Below are 18,608 nucleotides of genomic sequence, written 5' to 3'. Positions count from 1 at the left end.
ATTTTGACAAAATTCTAACAAAGTTGATGAAAATGACTATAACTACACATTTTGATGAGTTAAGAGACCAATGGTAATTGATTTTTAATTGAGGAACCATTACTTCAATTTGTTTAAAACTGAGGGACTATTGCTACGATTTACTTATTTCGATTGGATAAACAACAATTAAGTATGATGTAATCCAAACAAACAGAAATTCAAATTTCTTCCGAAACATTGAATGACAAAAAGAATTTGAATAAAAAAAATGTTCTACCCCAGAAAATTCGAACTTTTATTGGCAGCTTGCAGGCATCCCCATTAAACCCAACAAAAAATCGATCAAAAGCAAAAACCAAGAAATAATCAAATATTAATTCTAACAAAAAAGGGTGAATCCTTCCCTTCAATTTAGTCACGTCGGCAAGGACATTCCATCACAAAGTAGTATTCCTCCTCCTTTTCCTCAGCCGCATGACCGTGAATCATGATCATCATATTGTTGTGAAGAGGTGGTCGATGGAATTGGAGCACAAGAAATCGGCGGGTTTCGGCGTAAAAACCGGAATGTTTCCGATGTAAGGATTGGGCGGCATGAAGCAGGAACTCACCTGACCATCCCCTCCTCCTCCTACACCTACGACACTCCCTACTCCTACATTATTATTGTTATTGTTGTTGTTAATATCGTTACTATTAATGTTTGTGCTGCTACAATTCTCCTCCGTCGTAATAACCGACGAGGAATCGTTGTCCTCGTTCCTCATCATAACCTTTCCGCCGACCCTGTTATTATTCATGATCTCCTCCTCCAACAAACCCTCCACATTATTAACCTCTCGTTTCTTCGAAGGAGGCGGCCGCTGCGGACGAGGCTCTCGCGCATCGTCCTCAAAGCGCGAGCGCCCCGTGAGCTTCTGCACCAACGCCATGAAATCCCTCGGGTGCGTGTGGATGATCTTGGGCGAATGCGTGTAGATAATCACCGGGTGGTGCTGTTGTTGGGGCGGTTTCGCCCCAGCCACAGCGATCACAAGGGAAGACGTGGATGATAACGCTGACGATGACGGTGAGCCCGACAACGAGGAGGGCGAGGACTTTTTGATGGAGTGGGAGTCCTTGTTGATCTTCAAGGGCGGAGGGTAAAACAACGTCCGATAATTGTCGTTGTAGGCGATCACGTCCCTTTTGTTTGCGTTTGCATGTGGGCTCATCGTAAATATTGGCATTTGTGGGGACACGTTTGTTGGAGCGCTGGGAAGCGCGCAAGGGCCTCTCAAAAGTACAAGAAGTTGGATGAAGGGGAAATATATATAGAGGTGGAAATGTGATAAGTTTTGCTCCTATTTGCATGGGATTGGTTGAGACAAATTTAGAGGGTATTAAATGTACATTTTTTCCTCGGTACCTACATGCATTGATAACCGTTGAATTTGATCTAACGACTTAAAAAGTATTAGCGCTCTCGGTGCATGTAGATAACAAAGGAAAATCGATCACTCATTTGGAATTCGAAGGTACATACACAATGAAAGTATGGTGAAAAATTGTGATGTGCTAGGATGATTGATTGAGTGCAAGCGGCAACGTGAGTTTCCCGTTGAATAACAACATTAAGAACTTTATAGTGCATTCCAACCTTTTTATCTAAAAGATGGTTAATAAGATTGGTATAATTTCTCACTTTAGTTTTTAAGACTAACATAACTCTTAACTTGTTCCTAATATTAACATAACTCCTCACTTTAGTCTTTGAAATAAAAGTCGTTCATAAGATTGTTCACCGTCAATTATTTTGATCATTTTATGAGAAATCAAATATTCTATAACATATTACTTGTATCTTCTATTTATATTATAATATATTTTATCTTTACATATTATACATATATAAAATAACTCGTAAAAGTATGATTGTCGTGCAATAAAAGTCTAATACATGTTGTCGCAGCCCCCTTAATTAGTTAAAGAATAATTTTGGAATGGATAAAATACCTTATCCCATCAATTTCCTAGCAACTCCTATAGATTGAAAAGAAAATTGATTTCCAAAGCTCTATGGCTAATAGAAATGATTTTCCGTACACCTAACCATTGACTTTGTTTTTATGTTCAATGTTTGACTTGGTTGCTAATTACTTTAATAAGATTCTAGTATGCAAATATCGGCTGCTACCTTGATTTCATGCTACATGACATTCGTTAAAGTCAGTTGTTTACGCATTGTATGTTTCGTTATAATTAAAAAAAATGAACCAGATTAACGAGCGAGTGATGCGAGAAAAAGAAGAAAGCATTAATAAATAGCTGTGATTTAGCATTAATTTGATGGTGTCGTTCTATTCATGTGATTTAGCAAGTTTAAGTGTAGAAGGAATATGCATGGAATGCGAAAGCTCGAATGCCAAGTTGTGGTCCATAAAGCTCTCTATATCTTAGCTCATGTATGGTCCCTAGGAATGTGGCATGATTAATACATCTGTGATCCACTAACCAACAAACTTAATTTGGTCTCCTCCTTTTCTTTAAGATTTCATGATATTTTTCCTCTACATTTCGTTGATGTATAGTCCACGTGCTTCCTCGTCGATCTAATATGTATTGTTTATGCATTAGATTTAAACAATTTCATATGTGAGCTCTTAAAAGAATGCGTTGAGACTTGAGAGTATGAATTTTACATCAAAAAATTGAGAAATATTGCAAGAACCGGACTTCTAAGGAGTTGGGTTCCTTTGCCAAGTAATTTTAGGATAAAACGTCAATTGTCTTTGTTAGTATGGACTATGCATCGAGGACTATAGTCCTTATTGCCAAATCCATTTACTTGATGTTTTTGTAATGATTTTCCGAAATACTCTATTTCTTCGATTGAATTCAATGTGGGCCACTTAACAGTATAGTCTAGTGATATTTATCTTCACTTGTAAGTGAGAGGTCTTAGGTTCAATTATCGTCAAAAGCGAATTTGAACCTCATTATCGCTAACCCATTGTAAGGCTAAGCCTACATTTCTCGCTCATAGTGTATATAATATCGTTTGTTAAAACAACCGGTATAAGTTTAGCGGTGATTATTTTAGTGTGTTTAAGTGCTTTGGGCCTGGTTAATACACACCACATGATGATACTGAATAACATTGAAGATAACAGTTAAAGCAATTTAGATATAGCTTCATCCTTCAATCATACAAAGAAAATATGGTGTGTAGGCGATAGCTTGTCTATTTCTCTTGCACCAACAACCACCGTCCATTTCATCATCAAATTCAATAAGATCGACCCCTTTTATGATTCCTGATATGTCGACATTGTCGAGGTCCATTTGACATCTACTGGACATAAAAAAACTTCGAACCGTATTATTTCCTCCTTAATTTGTTTTCTTTGGGTGGTGCTGTTAGTTTTCTATAATCTGCACACTAAATGTATGTCTTGAGAAGCCATTGAATCGAAGCGAAAATGATGAATCACGAACGGCAGCAACGTCTTCTGCTCTCTACACCCTTATGCAATTCTATATGGAGCAGGATTGTGTCCTAGAATATTGTGTGTAAGAGTGGGGATTTAAGCCTTATATTTACCGGCGAGAGTATTAGGTTTCTTGCTATAAAGAAAACCCTCATATATATCTTTAACATCTTCGTAATTCATGACTTAATATGATAGATATTCCTAATAATTGTCGTTTTACTTACTATCAAGTACTTTTAGATAATCAAATATTACTTCCTCTCTTATATTCTTAATCAATTAGGACTCTTAAATTGATGTAGGCCCAATAAAAGTCTTACAGCCTATTTGTACTTTCCACACATCCCTGGTTAATTTGTATCAATTGTTTTTTTTTTTTTTTTTTTTTTCAATTCATTCGATCATATAACTCAAAATTGAAAGAGATATGTGATAAATTAAAAAGTGCAAGTCTTTAATATTCCAAATTACTCGATAGTCTGATTTTATATTCATTAAAATGACAGATCGTGTAATCAAATGAGACCATGGTTTGTGTTGGTCAATGGGTTACACAAAAAACAGATTCCTATGCTCCTTGGTCCTATACTATGAGTTCGAAATAAACCTTAGTAAAGTAAAAGTTGAGAGACATTCGTGCAACATACATAATTTAACGTTTGTCCCTTTAACCGGGGCATTGTTATGGTCCCGGAAAACAAATTTATCTAACCACTTATACCATAAGAAAAATAATTTATACTATGTGATAGTGGTGTAGAAAAGTTTAACGAAAAATGTTGTAAGTCTTTAATATTCTGAATTACTTGGTAATCTGACTTTATATCCATTAAAATGACATATGGTGTTCAAAAGCGAAAGAGGATCCTCGCCAGATTACCTTTATGATAATTTCGGAGATCCTTCAATCAAATCTGTTTATCGTACATCGTGTTGCCAGTTTTTTTTCAGGTACTGTTTATATTCAATTTTAAATAAAAAAAATTTACAATAATTTTTAACTGCACAATGTATGATGAACATAGGTGATTGCAGGATCCCTAGGATCCTCCTGGTTCAAAGACCAGTATGTAATTAGTACTGGTTTGGTACTGAGGTACTTTTATAAAATATGAGTATAAAAAAAAGCTGAGCTCAAAAAACTAAAAATGTGAAACAGTAAAAATGAGTTTACTCTCATAGGATATCAGAAATATTTTTTTTTTTTCTTTCAAAACACAGTAATACCAAACCAGTGGACTGGGCGAGCTTCAACGTTGAATAGCCAGCGGCCAACAAGTTCTGACATCACATACGCCCACAGCCGATCCTCAGCCGTCGGATGGATTCCACCGAACACACGATTCCTCCACCATCATCAGAGGACAAATACTAAAAAAGGGTTTCCGTGGGGCTCACATAGATTAGTGCTTAAACGGGGACCAGAAGCACTTTTCATAGTAGTTAACGAATTCTGGAAAGAATAAAAAAATAGGTCATTTTCATTTTCTCTTCCCCGTCTCCTGTTTCTCTCTCTACAAAAGTGGAAAGCCGAAGCAGCCAACTGCTTCTGATTTCTCTCCCAGATTCTTTCACCATCTAAAAGCTTCTTCAACTGGCTCGTTCGAAAAAAAAAAAAAAAAAAAAAGCTTCTTCTACTGGCAAAGTATCTCATAAATATTTCTCAAATCTCCCTACAACACCTCAACCTAAAAACTGAGAATTTGTTTTTTGTTTCTGGGTTTTTATTTGTTCCTCAATAAAGCATGAAACTTTGGAGATTCTAGTCAATATAATTTACCATATATATAATTGTATATCTTTAGGGGAAAAGTGAAGTGTGAAAGTTGGTTTACTTAGATGCCTGCTCAGATGAATAGAAGGAAGGGGAGAAGGTTGAGCCTTGAGGATGCAGTGGAGTTCTTCAACCATGTGATGGCAGAGAAGCCTTTTCTTCCATTTTTGTTACCTCTGGTTTTGTTTGTCTGGGCTTTTGAGAGATGGGTTTTCTCCTTCTCCAATTGGGTTCCACTTGCTGTTGCTGTTTGGGCAACCTTACAGGTAAAAATTGCTTCTTTTTGTAATTATGTTATGTATTTCTCGATTTTTCGATTCGAGAGCGATATTCTACGCTAAATTAATCTAAACTTCGGAGAGCGGAATTGTAACTGCGGATTTTGGATGATCTATATTTGTAGGTTACGTTAGTGGTTTTTTTTTTTAATACTAAGATATTTTTACACTAAGGGGAGGGAGTTCGGTTAAAGCCGAACAATGGTTGACTTAATTTGATATTGAATTTGCCATCCATGATATTCGAACCTATGTTCTCTCACTTCCAAATGAAGATGAATACTATCGGACCGTAGTACTGAGTGGCAGGTTACATTAGTGTTAAGTGGAAGAAGAATTTACTGGTCAATTGTTCAGAATATGGTGTTTAATATAATCTTTGGTTTTCGTTTGTTCATTGGTTGTGATTATCTACCGACTTAGCAACTGTTCCTGTTGTGTTGCATTTCATAATCTTTAAGGATCACAACGATCGAAATCGTACTAGGATGTAACATAAGTTGTCACTAATTCTGTCTGCAGTACGGGAACTATCAGCGTCGGATACTTGTTGAAGACCTGAACAAGCAATGGAAGAGAGTCATATTGAACAACTCGGTACCATATTTGTTCCAGAATTTTCCTTGACTTGTATGACATTTGAGCTTTATTGATGCTGAATTTTAGCTTTGTGGTTGTTTATATAGTCTACGACTCCACTGGAGCACTGCGAATGGCTGAATAAGCTGATGATGGAAGTATGGCCCAACTCTATGAACCCGAAGCTCTCAATAAGGTTTTCGTCCATTGTTGAGGTGAGAATGTGTCCTTGTGTATCAGCCGGTTATATTAGTTTTTCTGTACGAGGTTAACAAGTTAAGTCTTCCACTTGCATTCTGTGACCATGTCATCCTTGGCCATCCAGTGGCTTTCTTATATTGCAAGAAAAATCATCTTAAAATTTCAGATACTCGTTGATTGTCGATTTTCCTAAATTACTTTTGAATCCACTAACTGAATGCTTATAATGCTGAAAGAAGTTCTGGTGATTATCATTGCCATTTTCTGATTTCGGTAGGATGTCTCAGTCTGTCCGTTAAACATTCACGAACACAGGTTTTGTGAATGGATCATACTAACATGTGTAAGTTTTGTTTATGCAGAAACGGTTGAAGCACAGAAAATCAAGGCTTATAGTAAGTGATCTACGCCTTTTGTTTGTTCATAACAATTTGAACCCTTGAATTCATCCTGACTGTATTGAAGATCTGATAAGTAATTAAAAAGTAACTGTTTTTTTATGCAGGAAAAAGTTGAATTGCTGGAGTTTTCACTAGGTTCATCCCCGCCTAGCTTGGGTCTTCATGGGACTCGTTGGTCAACTTCAGGTGATCAGGTTTGGTTTCTATATATTTTACTGTTTTCAAACTTTATTACGATTCTTTTGTAGTGTTATCCTAAAGTATATTGTTTTACTTTTTCTCGATGGCTCATTTGTATGACTACTAAATTCCTGACATCTTCGTATACATGGTCTCTGTTCATTTTGGCAGCGGATCATGCAATTAGGTTTTGACTGGGATACAAATGATATGAGTATTTTGTTGCAAGCAAAGCTTGCCAAGCCACTTATGGGGACGGCACGGATAGTTATAAATAGTCTCCACATCAAGGGCGATGTATGTAAAGTCGCTTCCTTTTCCATTTTTCTCATACGGTTCAGCTTTGAAAGGATTCTATCAAAAGAAATTAGAAGCTGTGCAATTATCATTTTTTGGTAGCTATATTCACTAAATTGCTTCTGTATTGCAGCTTCTCCTGATGCCGGTCTTGAACGGGAAAGCAATTTTGTACTCATTTCTGTCAGTTCCTGAAGTGAGGATAGGAATTGCCTTTGGAAGTGGCGGAAGCCAAGCACTGCCTGCTACAGAGCTTCCCGGTGTTTCTTCTTGGCTGGTTTGACTCCCAACCCTGAAAGTTATTTTGTACTGCATTATGTTTTGCTGACTTAATTCTTGACCAGGACCATTTTAATCGTACATTTCTCTCTAAAATACAGTAGTATGTTCATAAACTAGTGTTGCTGTAAACAAACATACGGCCATACATCTAGCTACATTCCAAGCAAAGCTTGATAATTTGATAAATAATAAATATTGATTTCTCTATAGGTTAAAATTTTGACTGACACGCTAGTTAAGACAATGGTTGAGCCTCGCCGCCGTTGTTACACTATGCCAGCTGTAAATCTAAGGAAAAAGGCTGTTGGAGGCATTATATACGTGACAGTCATTTCTGCAAGTAAAGTTTCTAGGAATGGTTTGAAAGGAAGCCCGTCCAGAAAGCAGTTTGATAGAAGTTCAGATGAGCAGTTTGTCGATAAAGATCTACAGACATTTGTGGAGGTTGAACTTGAAGAGTTAACTAGAAAAACAGGTGTGAAGTTGGGTTCAAACCCTAGCTGGAATTCGAAGTTTAATATGGTGTTACACGACGAAACAGGAAATCTTCGATTTAATCTGTACGAGTGTACGCCAAACAATGTGAAGTATGACTATCTGGCGAGTTGTGAAATTAAGGTACCATTTTTACGTTGCAAAATTTAATCTTTTGACATGATAGTCATGATCACCATATGATACAGAGTTTTTATTTTCTTCTTTGTTTCCGACCAGAAACACATGATAATATATATTCTCTGCACATAAGTTATCATCAACTTGTTGAGTGTCAACTAAGTTGAACTTTTCTTCCCTTGAATAGGTGAAGTATGTTGAGGATGATTCAACGATATTCTGGGCAATAGGACGCGACTCTGGCGTGATAGCAAAACACGCTGAGTTTTGTGGAAAAGAAGTTGAATTCGTTGTTCCATTTGAGGGGGTCAATTCGGGGGAGGTAACAGATTTTAAGGTTTATGACTGATTAATGTATCCCTTATTTTTATTTAATTTTAACATATGTTTTTTCTCAATGCATCATGTAGTTGACGGTGAAGCTTGTCCTAAAAGAATGGCAATTCTCTGATGGTTCACACGTAGACAACTCTCTTCTTACCTCACGAAGATCACTTTTCGGGTCATCAAATTTTCTACCAAAAACTGGAAGGAAAGTTAACATAACTGTTATGGAAGGAAAAGATCTTGTTTCAAAAGACAGATCTGGAAAGTGCGATCCATATGTTAAATTGCAATATGGAAAGGTAGATTTTTTTTCCCTCCCTTGATAATTTCCTCTCATGTGTAAATTAAAGTCTATATTGCAGAAACTAACATTATAAACACCCTATATTGCCGTAACCTTCTTTCCAGATTCTCCAGAGAACAAGGACTGCTCATGATTTAAATCCCGTCTGGAATCAGACGTTTGAATTTGATGAGATTGGAGAAGGTGAATACCTGATGATAAAATGCTTCGACGAAGACACATTTGGTGATGACAATATTGGCAGCGCACGAGTTAATTTAGAGGGACTGGTCGAAGGGTCAGTCAGGGATGTGTGGATCCCTCTAGAAAAAGTGAATTCCGGAGAACTAAGGCTTCAAATAGAAGCAGTCAGAGTTGAAGGCTCTGACGGGTCAAGGGTATGGAATCTTTTTTCAGTCTCTTTGGTCATATGCGCGAGAATCATTCTGCTCTCAGTGTGTGTTGTTTAATATGGTTTTGTAACTTTGTTCCTCCTTTCCCCTTGTTGGAATATTCAGGGTTCGGCTACGGGTTCAGGTAATGGTTGGGTTGAACTTGTTCTCATCGAAGCAAAAGACCTTATTGCTGCTGATATGAGAGGGACAAGTGATCCATATGTGAGGGTTGAATACGGGAACTTGAAGAAACAAACAAAGGTTTGAGCAGTCACATTTATGTTCAAATATTGTAGCAATTGTCATTTTTTTCCTCATTACTTTGCTTTTGATCTCTTATTACTTCGATGTCTTGCGTTGCAGGTTATGTACAAAACTCTGAATCCGCAGTGGAATCAAACCTTGGAATTTCCTGATGACGGCAGCCCCCTACTCTTGCATGTGAAAGACCACAATGCCTTATTACGGGCATCAAGTATAGGTGATTGCGTCGTGGAATATCAGAGATTGCCTCCGAATCAGATGGCAGACAAGTGGATCCCTCTTCAGAATGTGAGTAGGGGGGAAATCCATGTTCAGGTCACACGAAGAGTCCCGGAGTTGGAGAAAAGAGCAAGTTTGGATTCTGAACCATCCATAAACAAAGCACACAAAATTTCCAGCGAGGTGAGAAGACTCGTTTTTCGTTACTAGATTTTCGCCTTGAGCCACATTGTTAGCATTGTACCTAGGAACAATGTTTTGAACGAGTTCAGTTCCTTTCTGACATGCGATTTACAATGAGTTTGGTCAGATGAAACAAATGATGATGAAGTTTCAGTCTCTAATTGACGATGGAAATATTGAAGGGCTCGCAACGGCTATGTGTGAGCTAGAAGCCCTAGAGGATACACAAGAAGAGTACATGGTTCAACTCGAGACCGAGCAAGTTCTACTTCTTAACAAGATAAAGGAGCTTGGTCAGGAAATCCTGGACTCATCTCCTTCCATCAGCAGTAGATTTTCCGGAACCTGAGCCGTTTGTTTTCGGTTTTGAGTTTTGTTGACATGGTTATATCTTCCGGTGTGTAAGTAATTTCAGTTAATTAACAGGAGTGCGTTTACAGATAAGAGTATGTACATGGAGTTCTAACAGTTCACGTCCATCTTCATGCTGTGTAATTGTGTAAGCTCCTTGATGCTTGACCAATTTTTCTGCAGCACTTCAAGTCAAATGTTCAAGTTTTTAGCTTTGACTTTCATGTATTACATTACACTTGTACGTGATGAGAGAGATAAACGCACCTCTTATATTTAAGAGGTTGGAATTTGTTTACTTGAATGCAACCAGATCTGTATTGAATATTTGACCACGCATGTCGCACCTTGTTAAAAAAAAAAAAATAATAATAAACACACGAAGCCTTGTTTCACAACCACATTCAATTTAGAGTGCACATGACATTTGCGAAGTGCGAATAGTAACAGTTTTTTTAGTTGCTGAAATCAATCAAGAATCTGAAATGGGGGCTTGCTCAGTTTTTTTAGTTGCTGAAATCAATCAAGAATCTGAAATGGGGGCTTCTATTGTGCATCAGTGCTCTTCGGATCATTTCCACCAAGTCAACCAAGACACAATTCGAGCTTTTGAAATTTAATCCAACGCTACAAACATAACTCATTTTAAAAATTATAATAACTTTAGCTGTTGGATCAAATATCATAGGCTCAGATTGTGTGCTTTGATGGAAAAAATTCAGAGAGGATGCTTTCCTATAAGTAGCTCATATCGATTCCCTTATCTAAATTTAACAGTTAAATTCAGTAATATATGTAATTCGTTGAAATGCTCGAAACTGTTAAATTCAGCAACATATGTCACGTATTGATAAGATCGAGAATTACCGTACTAGTGCAAGAAAGAGAGCTATCTGCCAACGAAATTACAGATGTGCCCTCGATAAGATTCCATATATATATATATATACAAGAAACAGATATACCCGAAATTTTCCCAGGAAAAAATCTTATCGTCTCCCTCCAAAACTACACACACAGTCTTCGTCTGCAGCTTCCCGTCGCTCCACCGCTTTCCGAGTTCCGACCAGCCAGACAATGACAGCGCACCGCCGTCAACAGCGACAGTAAGCTCACTATTTGATTCAATATTCACCACAAATGGCCTTCACAACCGCGAAAATATCCGAAATGCCACTCAGGAACTCACTCCCACCCACCTCTCACTCGCCCTCCTCCCTCAGACTCCTGTTCTCGGACCCAAAACCGTCATTTCGTATCGTCAAAACATTCTCGTCCACCGTCAGAACCACCGAGCACGGTGGAAGTGCGAACGCCAAACCCCCGCAGCACAAATCCAGACCCGCCTCCTCCGCTCCCTGGCTCAACAAGTGGCCCAATCGTAGCTCTCCCACCGAATTGCCCCGCCAGAAAGTGAACTATAAGGTCAGCGAGTCGCATGGACGAGAGCAAGATGGCAAGGCGGATACGACTCGGTACTTCGACAAGGATAAAGGCCAGAGCGCGATTGAGAGAATCGTGCTTCGGTTGCGGAACTTGGGGTTGGGGTCGGACGATGAGAAGGAAGATGATGGTATTGGATTGGACGGTCAGGATCCAGTGCCGGCGGCAAGCGGAGAGGAGAAGCTCGGGGATTTGTTGCAGCGGGAGTGGGTCCGGCCGGATTATGTATTAGAGGAGGAGAAGAGCAGTGATGAGGTGGCATTGCCGTGGGAGAAAGAGCAGGAGGTGAGTGACAAGGAGGAGGTGAAGGGATTGAGGAAGAGGAGAGGGAAAGCACCGTCGTTGGCGGAATTGACGATTGAGGACGAGGAACTGAAGCGGCTGAGGAGAATGGGGATGGTGCTTAGGGAAAGGATCAGTGTGCCGAAGGCCGGGATCACGCAGGCAGTGCTAGAGAAGATTCACGATACGTGGAGGAAGACAGAGCTGGTGAGGCTCAAGTTCCATGAGGTGCTGGCATTGGATATGAAGACAGCCCACGAGATTGTTGAGGTTTGTGAAGTTCTCGAATTTTCGGATTTTGGTGTTATATGATCAATATTACATTTGTATGTAAGTCTGTTGTGTATAAATTATAAAACTCGCTGAATGCAACTTAGAATTGTATGTGTATAGTTTAGAAATGAACATGTAGAAGCATTTTACTTTCGTAATGTAACTGACTGCTTGTAGTGATTGGTCAGCGTCGAACAGGAGGGTTAGTTTTATGGCGGTCAGGAAGTGTCATGGTTGTGTACCGAGGGAGTAACTACAAAGGACCTTCTCAATCCCAAACTGTTGATGGGGAAAGGAGTGGTCTTTTTATCCCAGAGATATTGTCATCTGAAACATCGGAGATGAGAAGTGGCAATGAAGCAACTTCAGGTCCAGATAACACTGAGCAAGCATTGAAAATCCCAGAGCGTGATCATAACATGACAGAGGAGGAAGCTGAGTTTCACAGCCTCTTGGATGATTTAGGTCCTCGTTTTGTTGAGTGGTGGGGTACTGGAGTGCTTCCTGTTGATGCTGATTTGCTTCCCAAAACAATCCCTGGTTACAAAACTCCTTTCAGGCTTCTCCCTACTGGGATGCGGTCGCGGCTGACTAATGCAGAGATGACTACTTTACGGAAACTTGCCAAATCGCTTCCTTGTCATTTTGCCCTTGGTAGAAATCTTCTTCTATGTACCTTTCTTCAGTTTTCCGTGTCAGTATTTGACATAACACTTCATTATTAATTTCTTGATGAAGGGAGAAATAGAAACCATCAAGGGTTGGCATTGGCTATTATTAAACTTTGGGAGAAAAGCTCCGTTGCGAAGATTGCTGTCAAACGAGGTATCCAGAATACAAACAACAAGTTGATGGCTGAGGAGATAAAGGTCTGTCCTACATTGTCTCTTATCCTACATTACCATCAAACCTTGTGTTTTTTGTGCGACTGTTTACCTTTCGTTTGTGTCCATTAGGGCACTTCTAGTTCTTCATACTAAAACTTTCTCAAGCTTAGTCTGCATTATTTTTATTTTTAAAGGCCAAAACGAGAAACACCATCCTTCTAATTAAGGAACCTTTGTAAATCTGTTAATACTTGTTAATGAGTTTGCCATTATGCCCCTCTGCCTTGCATTTCTAAGGTTGAAGAGGCACTCAGCATATTTGGTTTTCTCTTTTCGTCAAATAGTTTTGAGGTTTGTTTTTGTAATATTTTTTTTCTGACTGTTACCTACGGAATAATACCAAAAGTGTACTGATTTAAAGCTCCTTCAATTTTGCAGAATTTAACAGGTGGTGTTTTACTGCTCAGAAACAAATATTACATTGTCATTTACCGCGGGAAGGATTTTGTCCCAACAAGTGTGGCTGCTGCTCTGTCTGAAAGACAGGAACTGACGAAACAGGTCCAAGATGTTGAAGAGAAAATGCGGATTAAAGCAATAGATGCGGCTTCTTCAGGTGCAGTGGAAGGACAGGCACTTGCAGGGACTTTGGCTGAGTTTTATGAGGCTCAAGCTCGTTGGGGAAGAGAAATATCTGCTGAAGAACGGGAAAAGATGATTGAAGAAGATTCAAGAGCTAAGAATGCTAAGCTTGTCAGACGAATTGAGCATAAACTAGGTGTTGTAAGTTTTTTCTCTATCTTTCTATTAGTGGACGAGCCTGTGAGGGTCTCGTTCTCACTCCTTGTGAATACAGTAGTTTTGGAATTGACTCGACTTAATGAAAAAGACCCAGGTACTAGAGTGGTACCTTTTTGCAACATGTTTTTATCCAAAATATATCATTAACTTTCATTAGACATAACTTAGTTGCGGAAGAAAGGATATATGTGGATTCATATATACCTTAGTTTGAGATTCTGAATTCATTGACAGGCCCAAGCCAAAAAGCTAAGAGCAGAGAAACTGCTATCCAAGATAGAATCGTTAATGCTTCCTGCGGGTCCTGATTATGATCAGGAAACAATCACTGATGAGGAACGGGTTATGTTTCGTAGGGTTGGTTTGAGAATGAAAGCATACTTGCCTCTGGGTAAGTAATCTTCTAATTTTTGAGGTGAAGATAAAATATTTAGCTGAAACACTGATGGCCTTTATTACATTTTGTACCAGGTATACGTGGTGTCTTTGATGGTGTCGTCGAGAACATGCATTTGCATTGGAAGCACAGAGAACTAGTGAAATTAATAAGCAAGCAAAAGACTCTTGCTTTTGTTGAAGATACAGCTAGGTTATTGGAATATGAGAGTGGTGGTATACTTGTGGCAATAGAAAGAGTTCCAAAGGGATATGCTCTCATTTACCATCGTGGAAAGAATTATCGGCGACCCATTACCTTGAGGCCAAGGAACCTTATAACTAAGGCTAAAGCATTAAAACGCTCAGTGGCCATGCAACGCCATGAGGTTACTATTTTTTTCCCAGTTTTTTGTTGAAATACATTTCCGCTGATATTTTTCTCTCGTTGATGTCCTTCACCTCACACTAGATCTCATATGTCCCATGCAGGCTCTCAGTCAGCACATATCTGAACTGGAGAAGAACATAGAACAAATGAAATCTCAAGTTGTAAGTTATAATTTCTCATTACAACACATATCTGAAGCACTGTTGATAAAATCATTGACCACTATATGTTTGTTCATCTTCATCTGTTCACTGTGCGATCCAAGCGTATGCCCCCCTCCCACGCGGCCAACTTGGTTGTTGCTATTACAGTTATCGTTTCTCCAATAATATGCATGATATAATTTTGTGTTTTTGTATGGGTGTTTGCTCATGCCCATGACCATAGCTTTGTTGATTGTGAACAGGGTATTTCTGAAGATGATGTTGATGAGAGTTCCTGGAGCTCAAGAGATCCCGAGCAGATTCATCGTGCCTTGGAATTAGTCCAAGTGAGATATTATACTGTTTCCTCATTGCCATCTATTTACTATCAAGTGGTCCTGATCTCCAACCAGATTGTTTGTATAGTTCTGTGACTGGTTTAGAGGGCAAAACATGGGAATTTAAATTTTTAGCATGCCTCTTCTGGACAGATTTTGGCTTTCCTTAACTATTTCCTTATCGAGCAATGAGAGTAAAATGTTTGGTTCTTATCTGCAGAGCGAGGGCGAAGATGAGGATGAAGATGAAGATTCATACGTGGATTCAGATGGCAACGGTGAAGATTCTGATTGGGAAAACGAAGAATAAACTTTCGCGCATTTGAAAGCATGATCAGTTTCGAGCATGAGCAAGAACCGTTGACAACGGCAAAACATGGGATGCTTGTGAGAATTAGTGTTGCAGTCCTACCTGGTGGCTTCTGTCTAAATATGAGAATGATCATCTGCGACTCGGAGCGTAAGATGGTTCCAATTACTTCAAAGAGGACTGCGTTGGAAGCAAGGGAGTAAAACTCCGACATTGAAACAGAGGCTTTTAGCATAGACAAAATTCTGATGTATTTCGTTGCTCGACGACATTTTGTGCATACCACAAATGGATGTAGATTTAACATCTCAAGATTAGTTAAGTTGTAACGTTCTGAAACAAGAAAATCAAATTTTGAAAAGATACAACTACTACACGTCGTTTTTAAAAGACTATTGCATCGAGTAATAAATTAAGTCGCATAAGTTTGGATCACTGAATGGTACAACGATATCTCGGAGCAAAAATTGAAGTAAAAAGCGGTCCCTAGTTCCGGCTGAAAATATTGAAAAATTCAAGAGTTTATTGGCGCAGTATCTGCTGTAGCTGTAGCACCTGATTCCTTTGTTCGGGAGGCAGGAGGTTAATTTGTTCCGGTGTGAGGCTCATGACCTGCTGAAGCAGTGCCTTCTCCATCTCAGGGGACAACTGCACAAATGCGCATAAGAGTCGAATGATGATGATAGGAAAACTCAACCTATAAACAAAAGCTCCGGCTCAAGTCTAATATGAGAAGTAGCAGATATCTTACCGGTGCCTGGCGAGGAGGCTGGCTGCCAGGGCCGATTTGACCAGGACCTAACGGTGGCGGTCCTGAAAGTTGTGGCACTGTCGAACTCTCTGGTGGACCGGACATCCACGATCCTCTATCAACTTGCATGGAAGATCCAGCTTGATTGTTGAACTCTGAACCTAAATGCATGCCTCCACCCTGAAAGATAAAAAAGCATTAGGCTAGGTTAGATTTTTGTCCTCCACCGATCCTTCAAACATGGGATGACAAAGAAAAGTGGAGTAAACAGGGCATGCGTTTTTTATTCTAGAAACTACTGAAACATTACCTAGAATCAAAGCATCCTTAACTAATAAACTAATGATTTACAAGGCAGTTGCAAAAGAGAGAATAAAAAAACATAAAACCAAAAACGTATACCTGATACATAGATTGAGGTGGTGGTTGACTTGGAAGTGGTGGTTGTCCCTGTGGAAATGAAGGCCCAGCGCTAACAGGGGGTTTCGTACCTGACTGAGCAGATAAAAAATAAAAACAATTAACCTAATCACATATATGCCATACATTTGATAATGACTGGTGAACTATAAACTTCAACTTACATGAAACATGGATTGTGAAAGATGTTGGGGAGGAGCATGTTGGTAACCCATGTTGGGCCCCATTTGCGAGGGATACTGGTGATGGAAGTTAGGCATTGAAGGTGGTCTTGGTTGTGGTGGCAATGGTGGTTGCAACGGCATATGAGAAGACACTCCAGATGTCTGTAATGACTGTTGCAACTGGCTGGAAACAGCAGGCATTTGGGTTTGATGAAGCGAAGGTGGCTGTGAAGAAGAATGAAGAGGATGTGCAGGCATATTTGGGAGTTGAGAGGACTGTGGAAGAGAAGTCGGGGTCATTTGAGGATTTAGATGTCCCTTAGGCTGCTGTGGGCTCAGCAGGGGACGTGAAGGCATAGGCTGAGACTGAACATTTATAGATGGAGCACCAGCTGATGAACTAGGCATTCCTGGTTGGTTTTGGTATTGCTTTCTCGGAGGAGCTTGGATCTGAGATGGCCCAGTTTGCTCCTGCAAACCAACTTGGCCGGGCAACAAGGGAGCAGCCTGAGTGCTTGGCTGCTGAGTTTGTTGTGTCGACTGCTGAGAATTATGTGACGTCAGTGGCTGAATGCTGGGAATCTACAGACAACCTCAATTTAGCATGTAACATAAGTGGACAAATATGAAAACACTTAAACGACAAGCTTTCTGGAAAAAGAAAAAACATACCACTTGAGGTGGCCGCACCATTCCAAGCATAATCTGCGCCTGTGAACGAATACAAAATGCAGAAACACAATCAGCAATCATATCAGTAGTTAAAGGTAAAATCGATAATTCCAGAGCAACAACCTACTTAACAGCGACCACGAATCAATAATCGCTTAATACAAATGCCTAACAAATATATTCTCCAAACTCTCAAACAGCATGATACAAAAACATAAATCACACATTAATTTAGCAATTAACAAAAGGAAAGTCAAATTTTCTCATTCGGAACTAAATTAAGCAACTTCCTAACAAAACCATTCGTACCATTTTAACTTTGAACCCTAATCGCACAAAATTATCTCAAGAAAAGAAGAAAAGCACCAAAATTGACACAAACGAAATCCTAACTACACAAAATCCTCTGAATCAAAACCAAATAAAAGGGGAAAATTCGAAATAAAGGAACCCTAAAACCCTAAAAAATTAGTAACCTGGAAAAGAGCTTTGGTGAGGGGCGGATTCTGAATGAGGATCTGCCTCGCCTGCTGCTGGTTCTGTTCTATCAAATTCTGCATTCAAAGAAACAAAGAAAACGAACGTCGACATTATTCGTAGGTCAATTTTGGGTGTTTGGAGTGACAGAAAATTTCGGAAGGAAAATTGGAGAAGAAATAGAAAATTCGAGGGAGGTAGGGGATACCTTCATTTGAGACATGATGTCGTAAAGCTGGTTCTTCGACATTCCAGCGATGTTCGCCGGTAGGCCGTCGCCTGAGAGTTGCTTTCCCGCCATTGTGCACTGAGACTGCGAGAGAGAGAGAGGAGAGAGGAGAGAGGAGAGAGACGGAGACTAGAAAGCGCGCTTCTGGGGTGTGCTGGTTATTTTCAACGGTTAAATGGGCCTGGGCCGCGTTTTTAACGATAATCTGTAATGATTTGGGCCGCGTTTTTTATTTTCATTTTAATATAGTCGACTCGATTTTTTCCATCAATAAAATCCTGGCCGTTGAAATTATGATGATCTATGATTCTATAAGGGTAGGTCGTGGAATCATCGGATGAGTTAGGAATAGGTGGAGAAGAAATTAAAATAGGATAAACTATTCTCTCATAATTATTTAATTATTGAAAACAAAACTATTCTCTCATAATTGATTTAGTTGTTGAGAGTTGTCCCACATCAGTGAGGGGACAAATTTGCTATGTGTTTATATGATCTTGGGCTACTTCTCATATTGCCAATTAGTTTTATGGTGAAACCCTAATTTCATCATGGTATCAGAGCAGGTTATCCCACATGTGAAGCCCAACGGCCACACGCGCTCCACGTCACCCTGTTGTGTTGTCCA

At 39.4% G+C, this 18,608-nt stretch overlaps 4 protein-coding genes across 6 annotated transcripts; 2 read left to right on the top strand and 2 right to left on the bottom strand.

Moving 5' to 3' along the window:
- Positions 1-268: 268 nt before the first annotated feature.
- Positions 269-1,228, bottom strand: LOC137712020 (VQ motif-containing protein 20-like). The gene has a single exon (XM_068451171.1). The coding sequence runs from the start codon at positions 1,209-1,211 to the stop codon at positions 477-479; it is 735 nt and encodes a 244-aa protein (XP_068307272.1). The 5' UTR covers positions 1,212-1,228; the 3' UTR covers positions 269-476.
- Positions 1,229-4,917: 3,689 nt separating this feature from the next.
- Positions 4,918-10,411, top strand: LOC137712732 (synaptotagmin-5-like). 2 transcript variants are annotated; one of them, XM_068451876.1, is made up of 14 exons: positions 4,918-5,495; positions 6,030-6,104; positions 6,194-6,301; positions 6,650-6,682; positions 6,793-6,882; positions 7,040-7,165; positions 7,299-7,442; positions 7,658-8,065; positions 8,250-8,384; positions 8,473-8,688; positions 8,798-9,070; positions 9,191-9,328; positions 9,431-9,733; positions 9,861-10,411. In XM_068451876.1, the coding sequence occupies exons 1-14, from the start codon at positions 5,295-5,297 to the stop codon at positions 10,080-10,082; spliced, it is 2,472 nt and encodes an 823-aa protein (XP_068307977.1). In that variant the 5' UTR covers positions 4,918-5,294; the 3' UTR covers positions 10,083-10,411. The 2 variants fall into 2 exon arrangements, with proteins under 2 accessions (XP_068307977.1, XP_068307978.1); XM_068451877.1 differs by lacking the exons at positions 4,918-5,495; positions 6,030-6,104 and having other exon boundaries at positions 6,196-6,301; positions 6,793-6,874.
- Positions 10,412-11,055: 644 nt separating this feature from the next.
- Positions 11,056-15,315, top strand: LOC137712731 (CRM-domain containing factor CFM3, chloroplastic/mitochondrial-like). The gene is made up of 9 exons (XM_068451875.1): positions 11,056-12,079; positions 12,271-12,736; positions 12,821-12,951; positions 13,348-13,692; positions 13,945-14,101; positions 14,182-14,474; positions 14,578-14,637; positions 14,883-14,966; positions 15,178-15,315. Exons 1-9 carry the CDS (start codon positions 11,225-11,227, stop codon positions 15,265-15,267), a joined length of 2,481 nt encoding a protein of 826 aa, XP_068307976.1. The 5' UTR covers positions 11,056-11,224; the 3' UTR covers positions 15,268-15,315.
- On the bottom strand, positions 15,181-18,090 carry LOC137712733 (cleavage stimulating factor 64-like). Of its 2 annotated transcripts, none has more exons than XM_068451878.1 (7): positions 17,960-18,090; positions 17,751-17,828; positions 17,275-17,313; positions 16,603-17,184; positions 16,421-16,513; positions 16,019-16,198; positions 15,181-15,915 (listed from the first exon to the last, which is right to left on the bottom strand). In XM_068451878.1, exons 1-7 carry the CDS (start codon positions 18,050-18,052, stop codon positions 15,790-15,792), a joined length of 1,191 nt encoding a protein of 396 aa, XP_068307979.1. In that variant the 5' UTR covers positions 18,053-18,090; the 3' UTR covers positions 15,181-15,789. The 2 variants fall into 2 exon arrangements, with proteins under 2 accessions (XP_068307979.1, XP_068307980.1); XM_068451879.1 differs by having other exon boundaries at positions 16,603-17,142.
- Positions 18,091-18,608: the final 518 nt, after the last annotated feature.

This window comes from Pyrus communis, chromosome 13, assembly GCF_963583255.1.
Source record: "Pyrus communis chromosome 13, drPyrComm1.1, whole genome shotgun sequence".
NCBI lineage: Eukaryota > Viridiplantae > Streptophyta > Magnoliopsida > Rosales > Rosaceae > Pyrus > Pyrus communis.
The sequence above is the reverse complement of the archived record's forward strand: the minus strand, read 5'-3'. Positions and strand labels throughout refer to the sequence as shown.

Excerpts from the sequence above, each read along its gene's own strand:
- LOC137712733 (XM_068451878.1), bottom strand. The coding sequence starts at position 18,052 with ATGGCGGGAAAGCAACTCTCAGGCGACGGCCTACCGGCGAACATCGCT. Across the intron at positions 17,829-17,959 it reads ACATCATGTCTCAAATGAAG|AATTTGATAGAACAGAACCA; the intron begins GTATCCCCTACC and ends CTTTGAATGCAG. Across the intron at positions 17,314-17,750 it reads TCACCAAAGCTCTTTTCCAG|GCGCAGATTATGCTTGGAAT; the intron begins GTTACTAATTTT and ends ATTCGTTCACAG.
- LOC137712020 (XM_068451171.1), bottom strand. The coding sequence starts at position 1,211 with ATGCCAATATTTACGATGAGCCCACATGCAAACGCAAACAAAAGGGAC.
- LOC137712732 (XM_068451876.1), top strand. The coding sequence starts at position 5,295 with ATGCCTGCTCAGATGAATAGAAGGAAGGGGAGAAGGTTGAGCCTTGAG. Across the intron at positions 6,105-6,193 it reads GAGTCATATTGAACAACTCG|TCTACGACTCCACTGGAGCA; the intron begins GTACCATATTTG and ends TTGTTTATATAG. Across the intron at positions 9,734-9,860 it reads CACACAAAATTTCCAGCGAG|ATGAAACAAATGATGATGAA; the intron begins GTGAGAAGACTC and ends GAGTTTGGTCAG.
- LOC137712731 (XM_068451875.1), top strand. The coding sequence starts at position 11,225 with ATGGCCTTCACAACCGCGAAAATATCCGAAATGCCACTCAGGAACTCA. Across the intron at positions 14,102-14,181 it reads GAAAGCATACTTGCCTCTGG|GTATACGTGGTGTCTTTGAT; the intron begins GTAAGTAATCTT and ends ATTTTGTACCAG. Across the intron at positions 14,967-15,177 it reads GTGCCTTGGAATTAGTCCAA|AGCGAGGGCGAAGATGAGGA; the intron begins GTGAGATATTAT and ends TCTTATCTGCAG.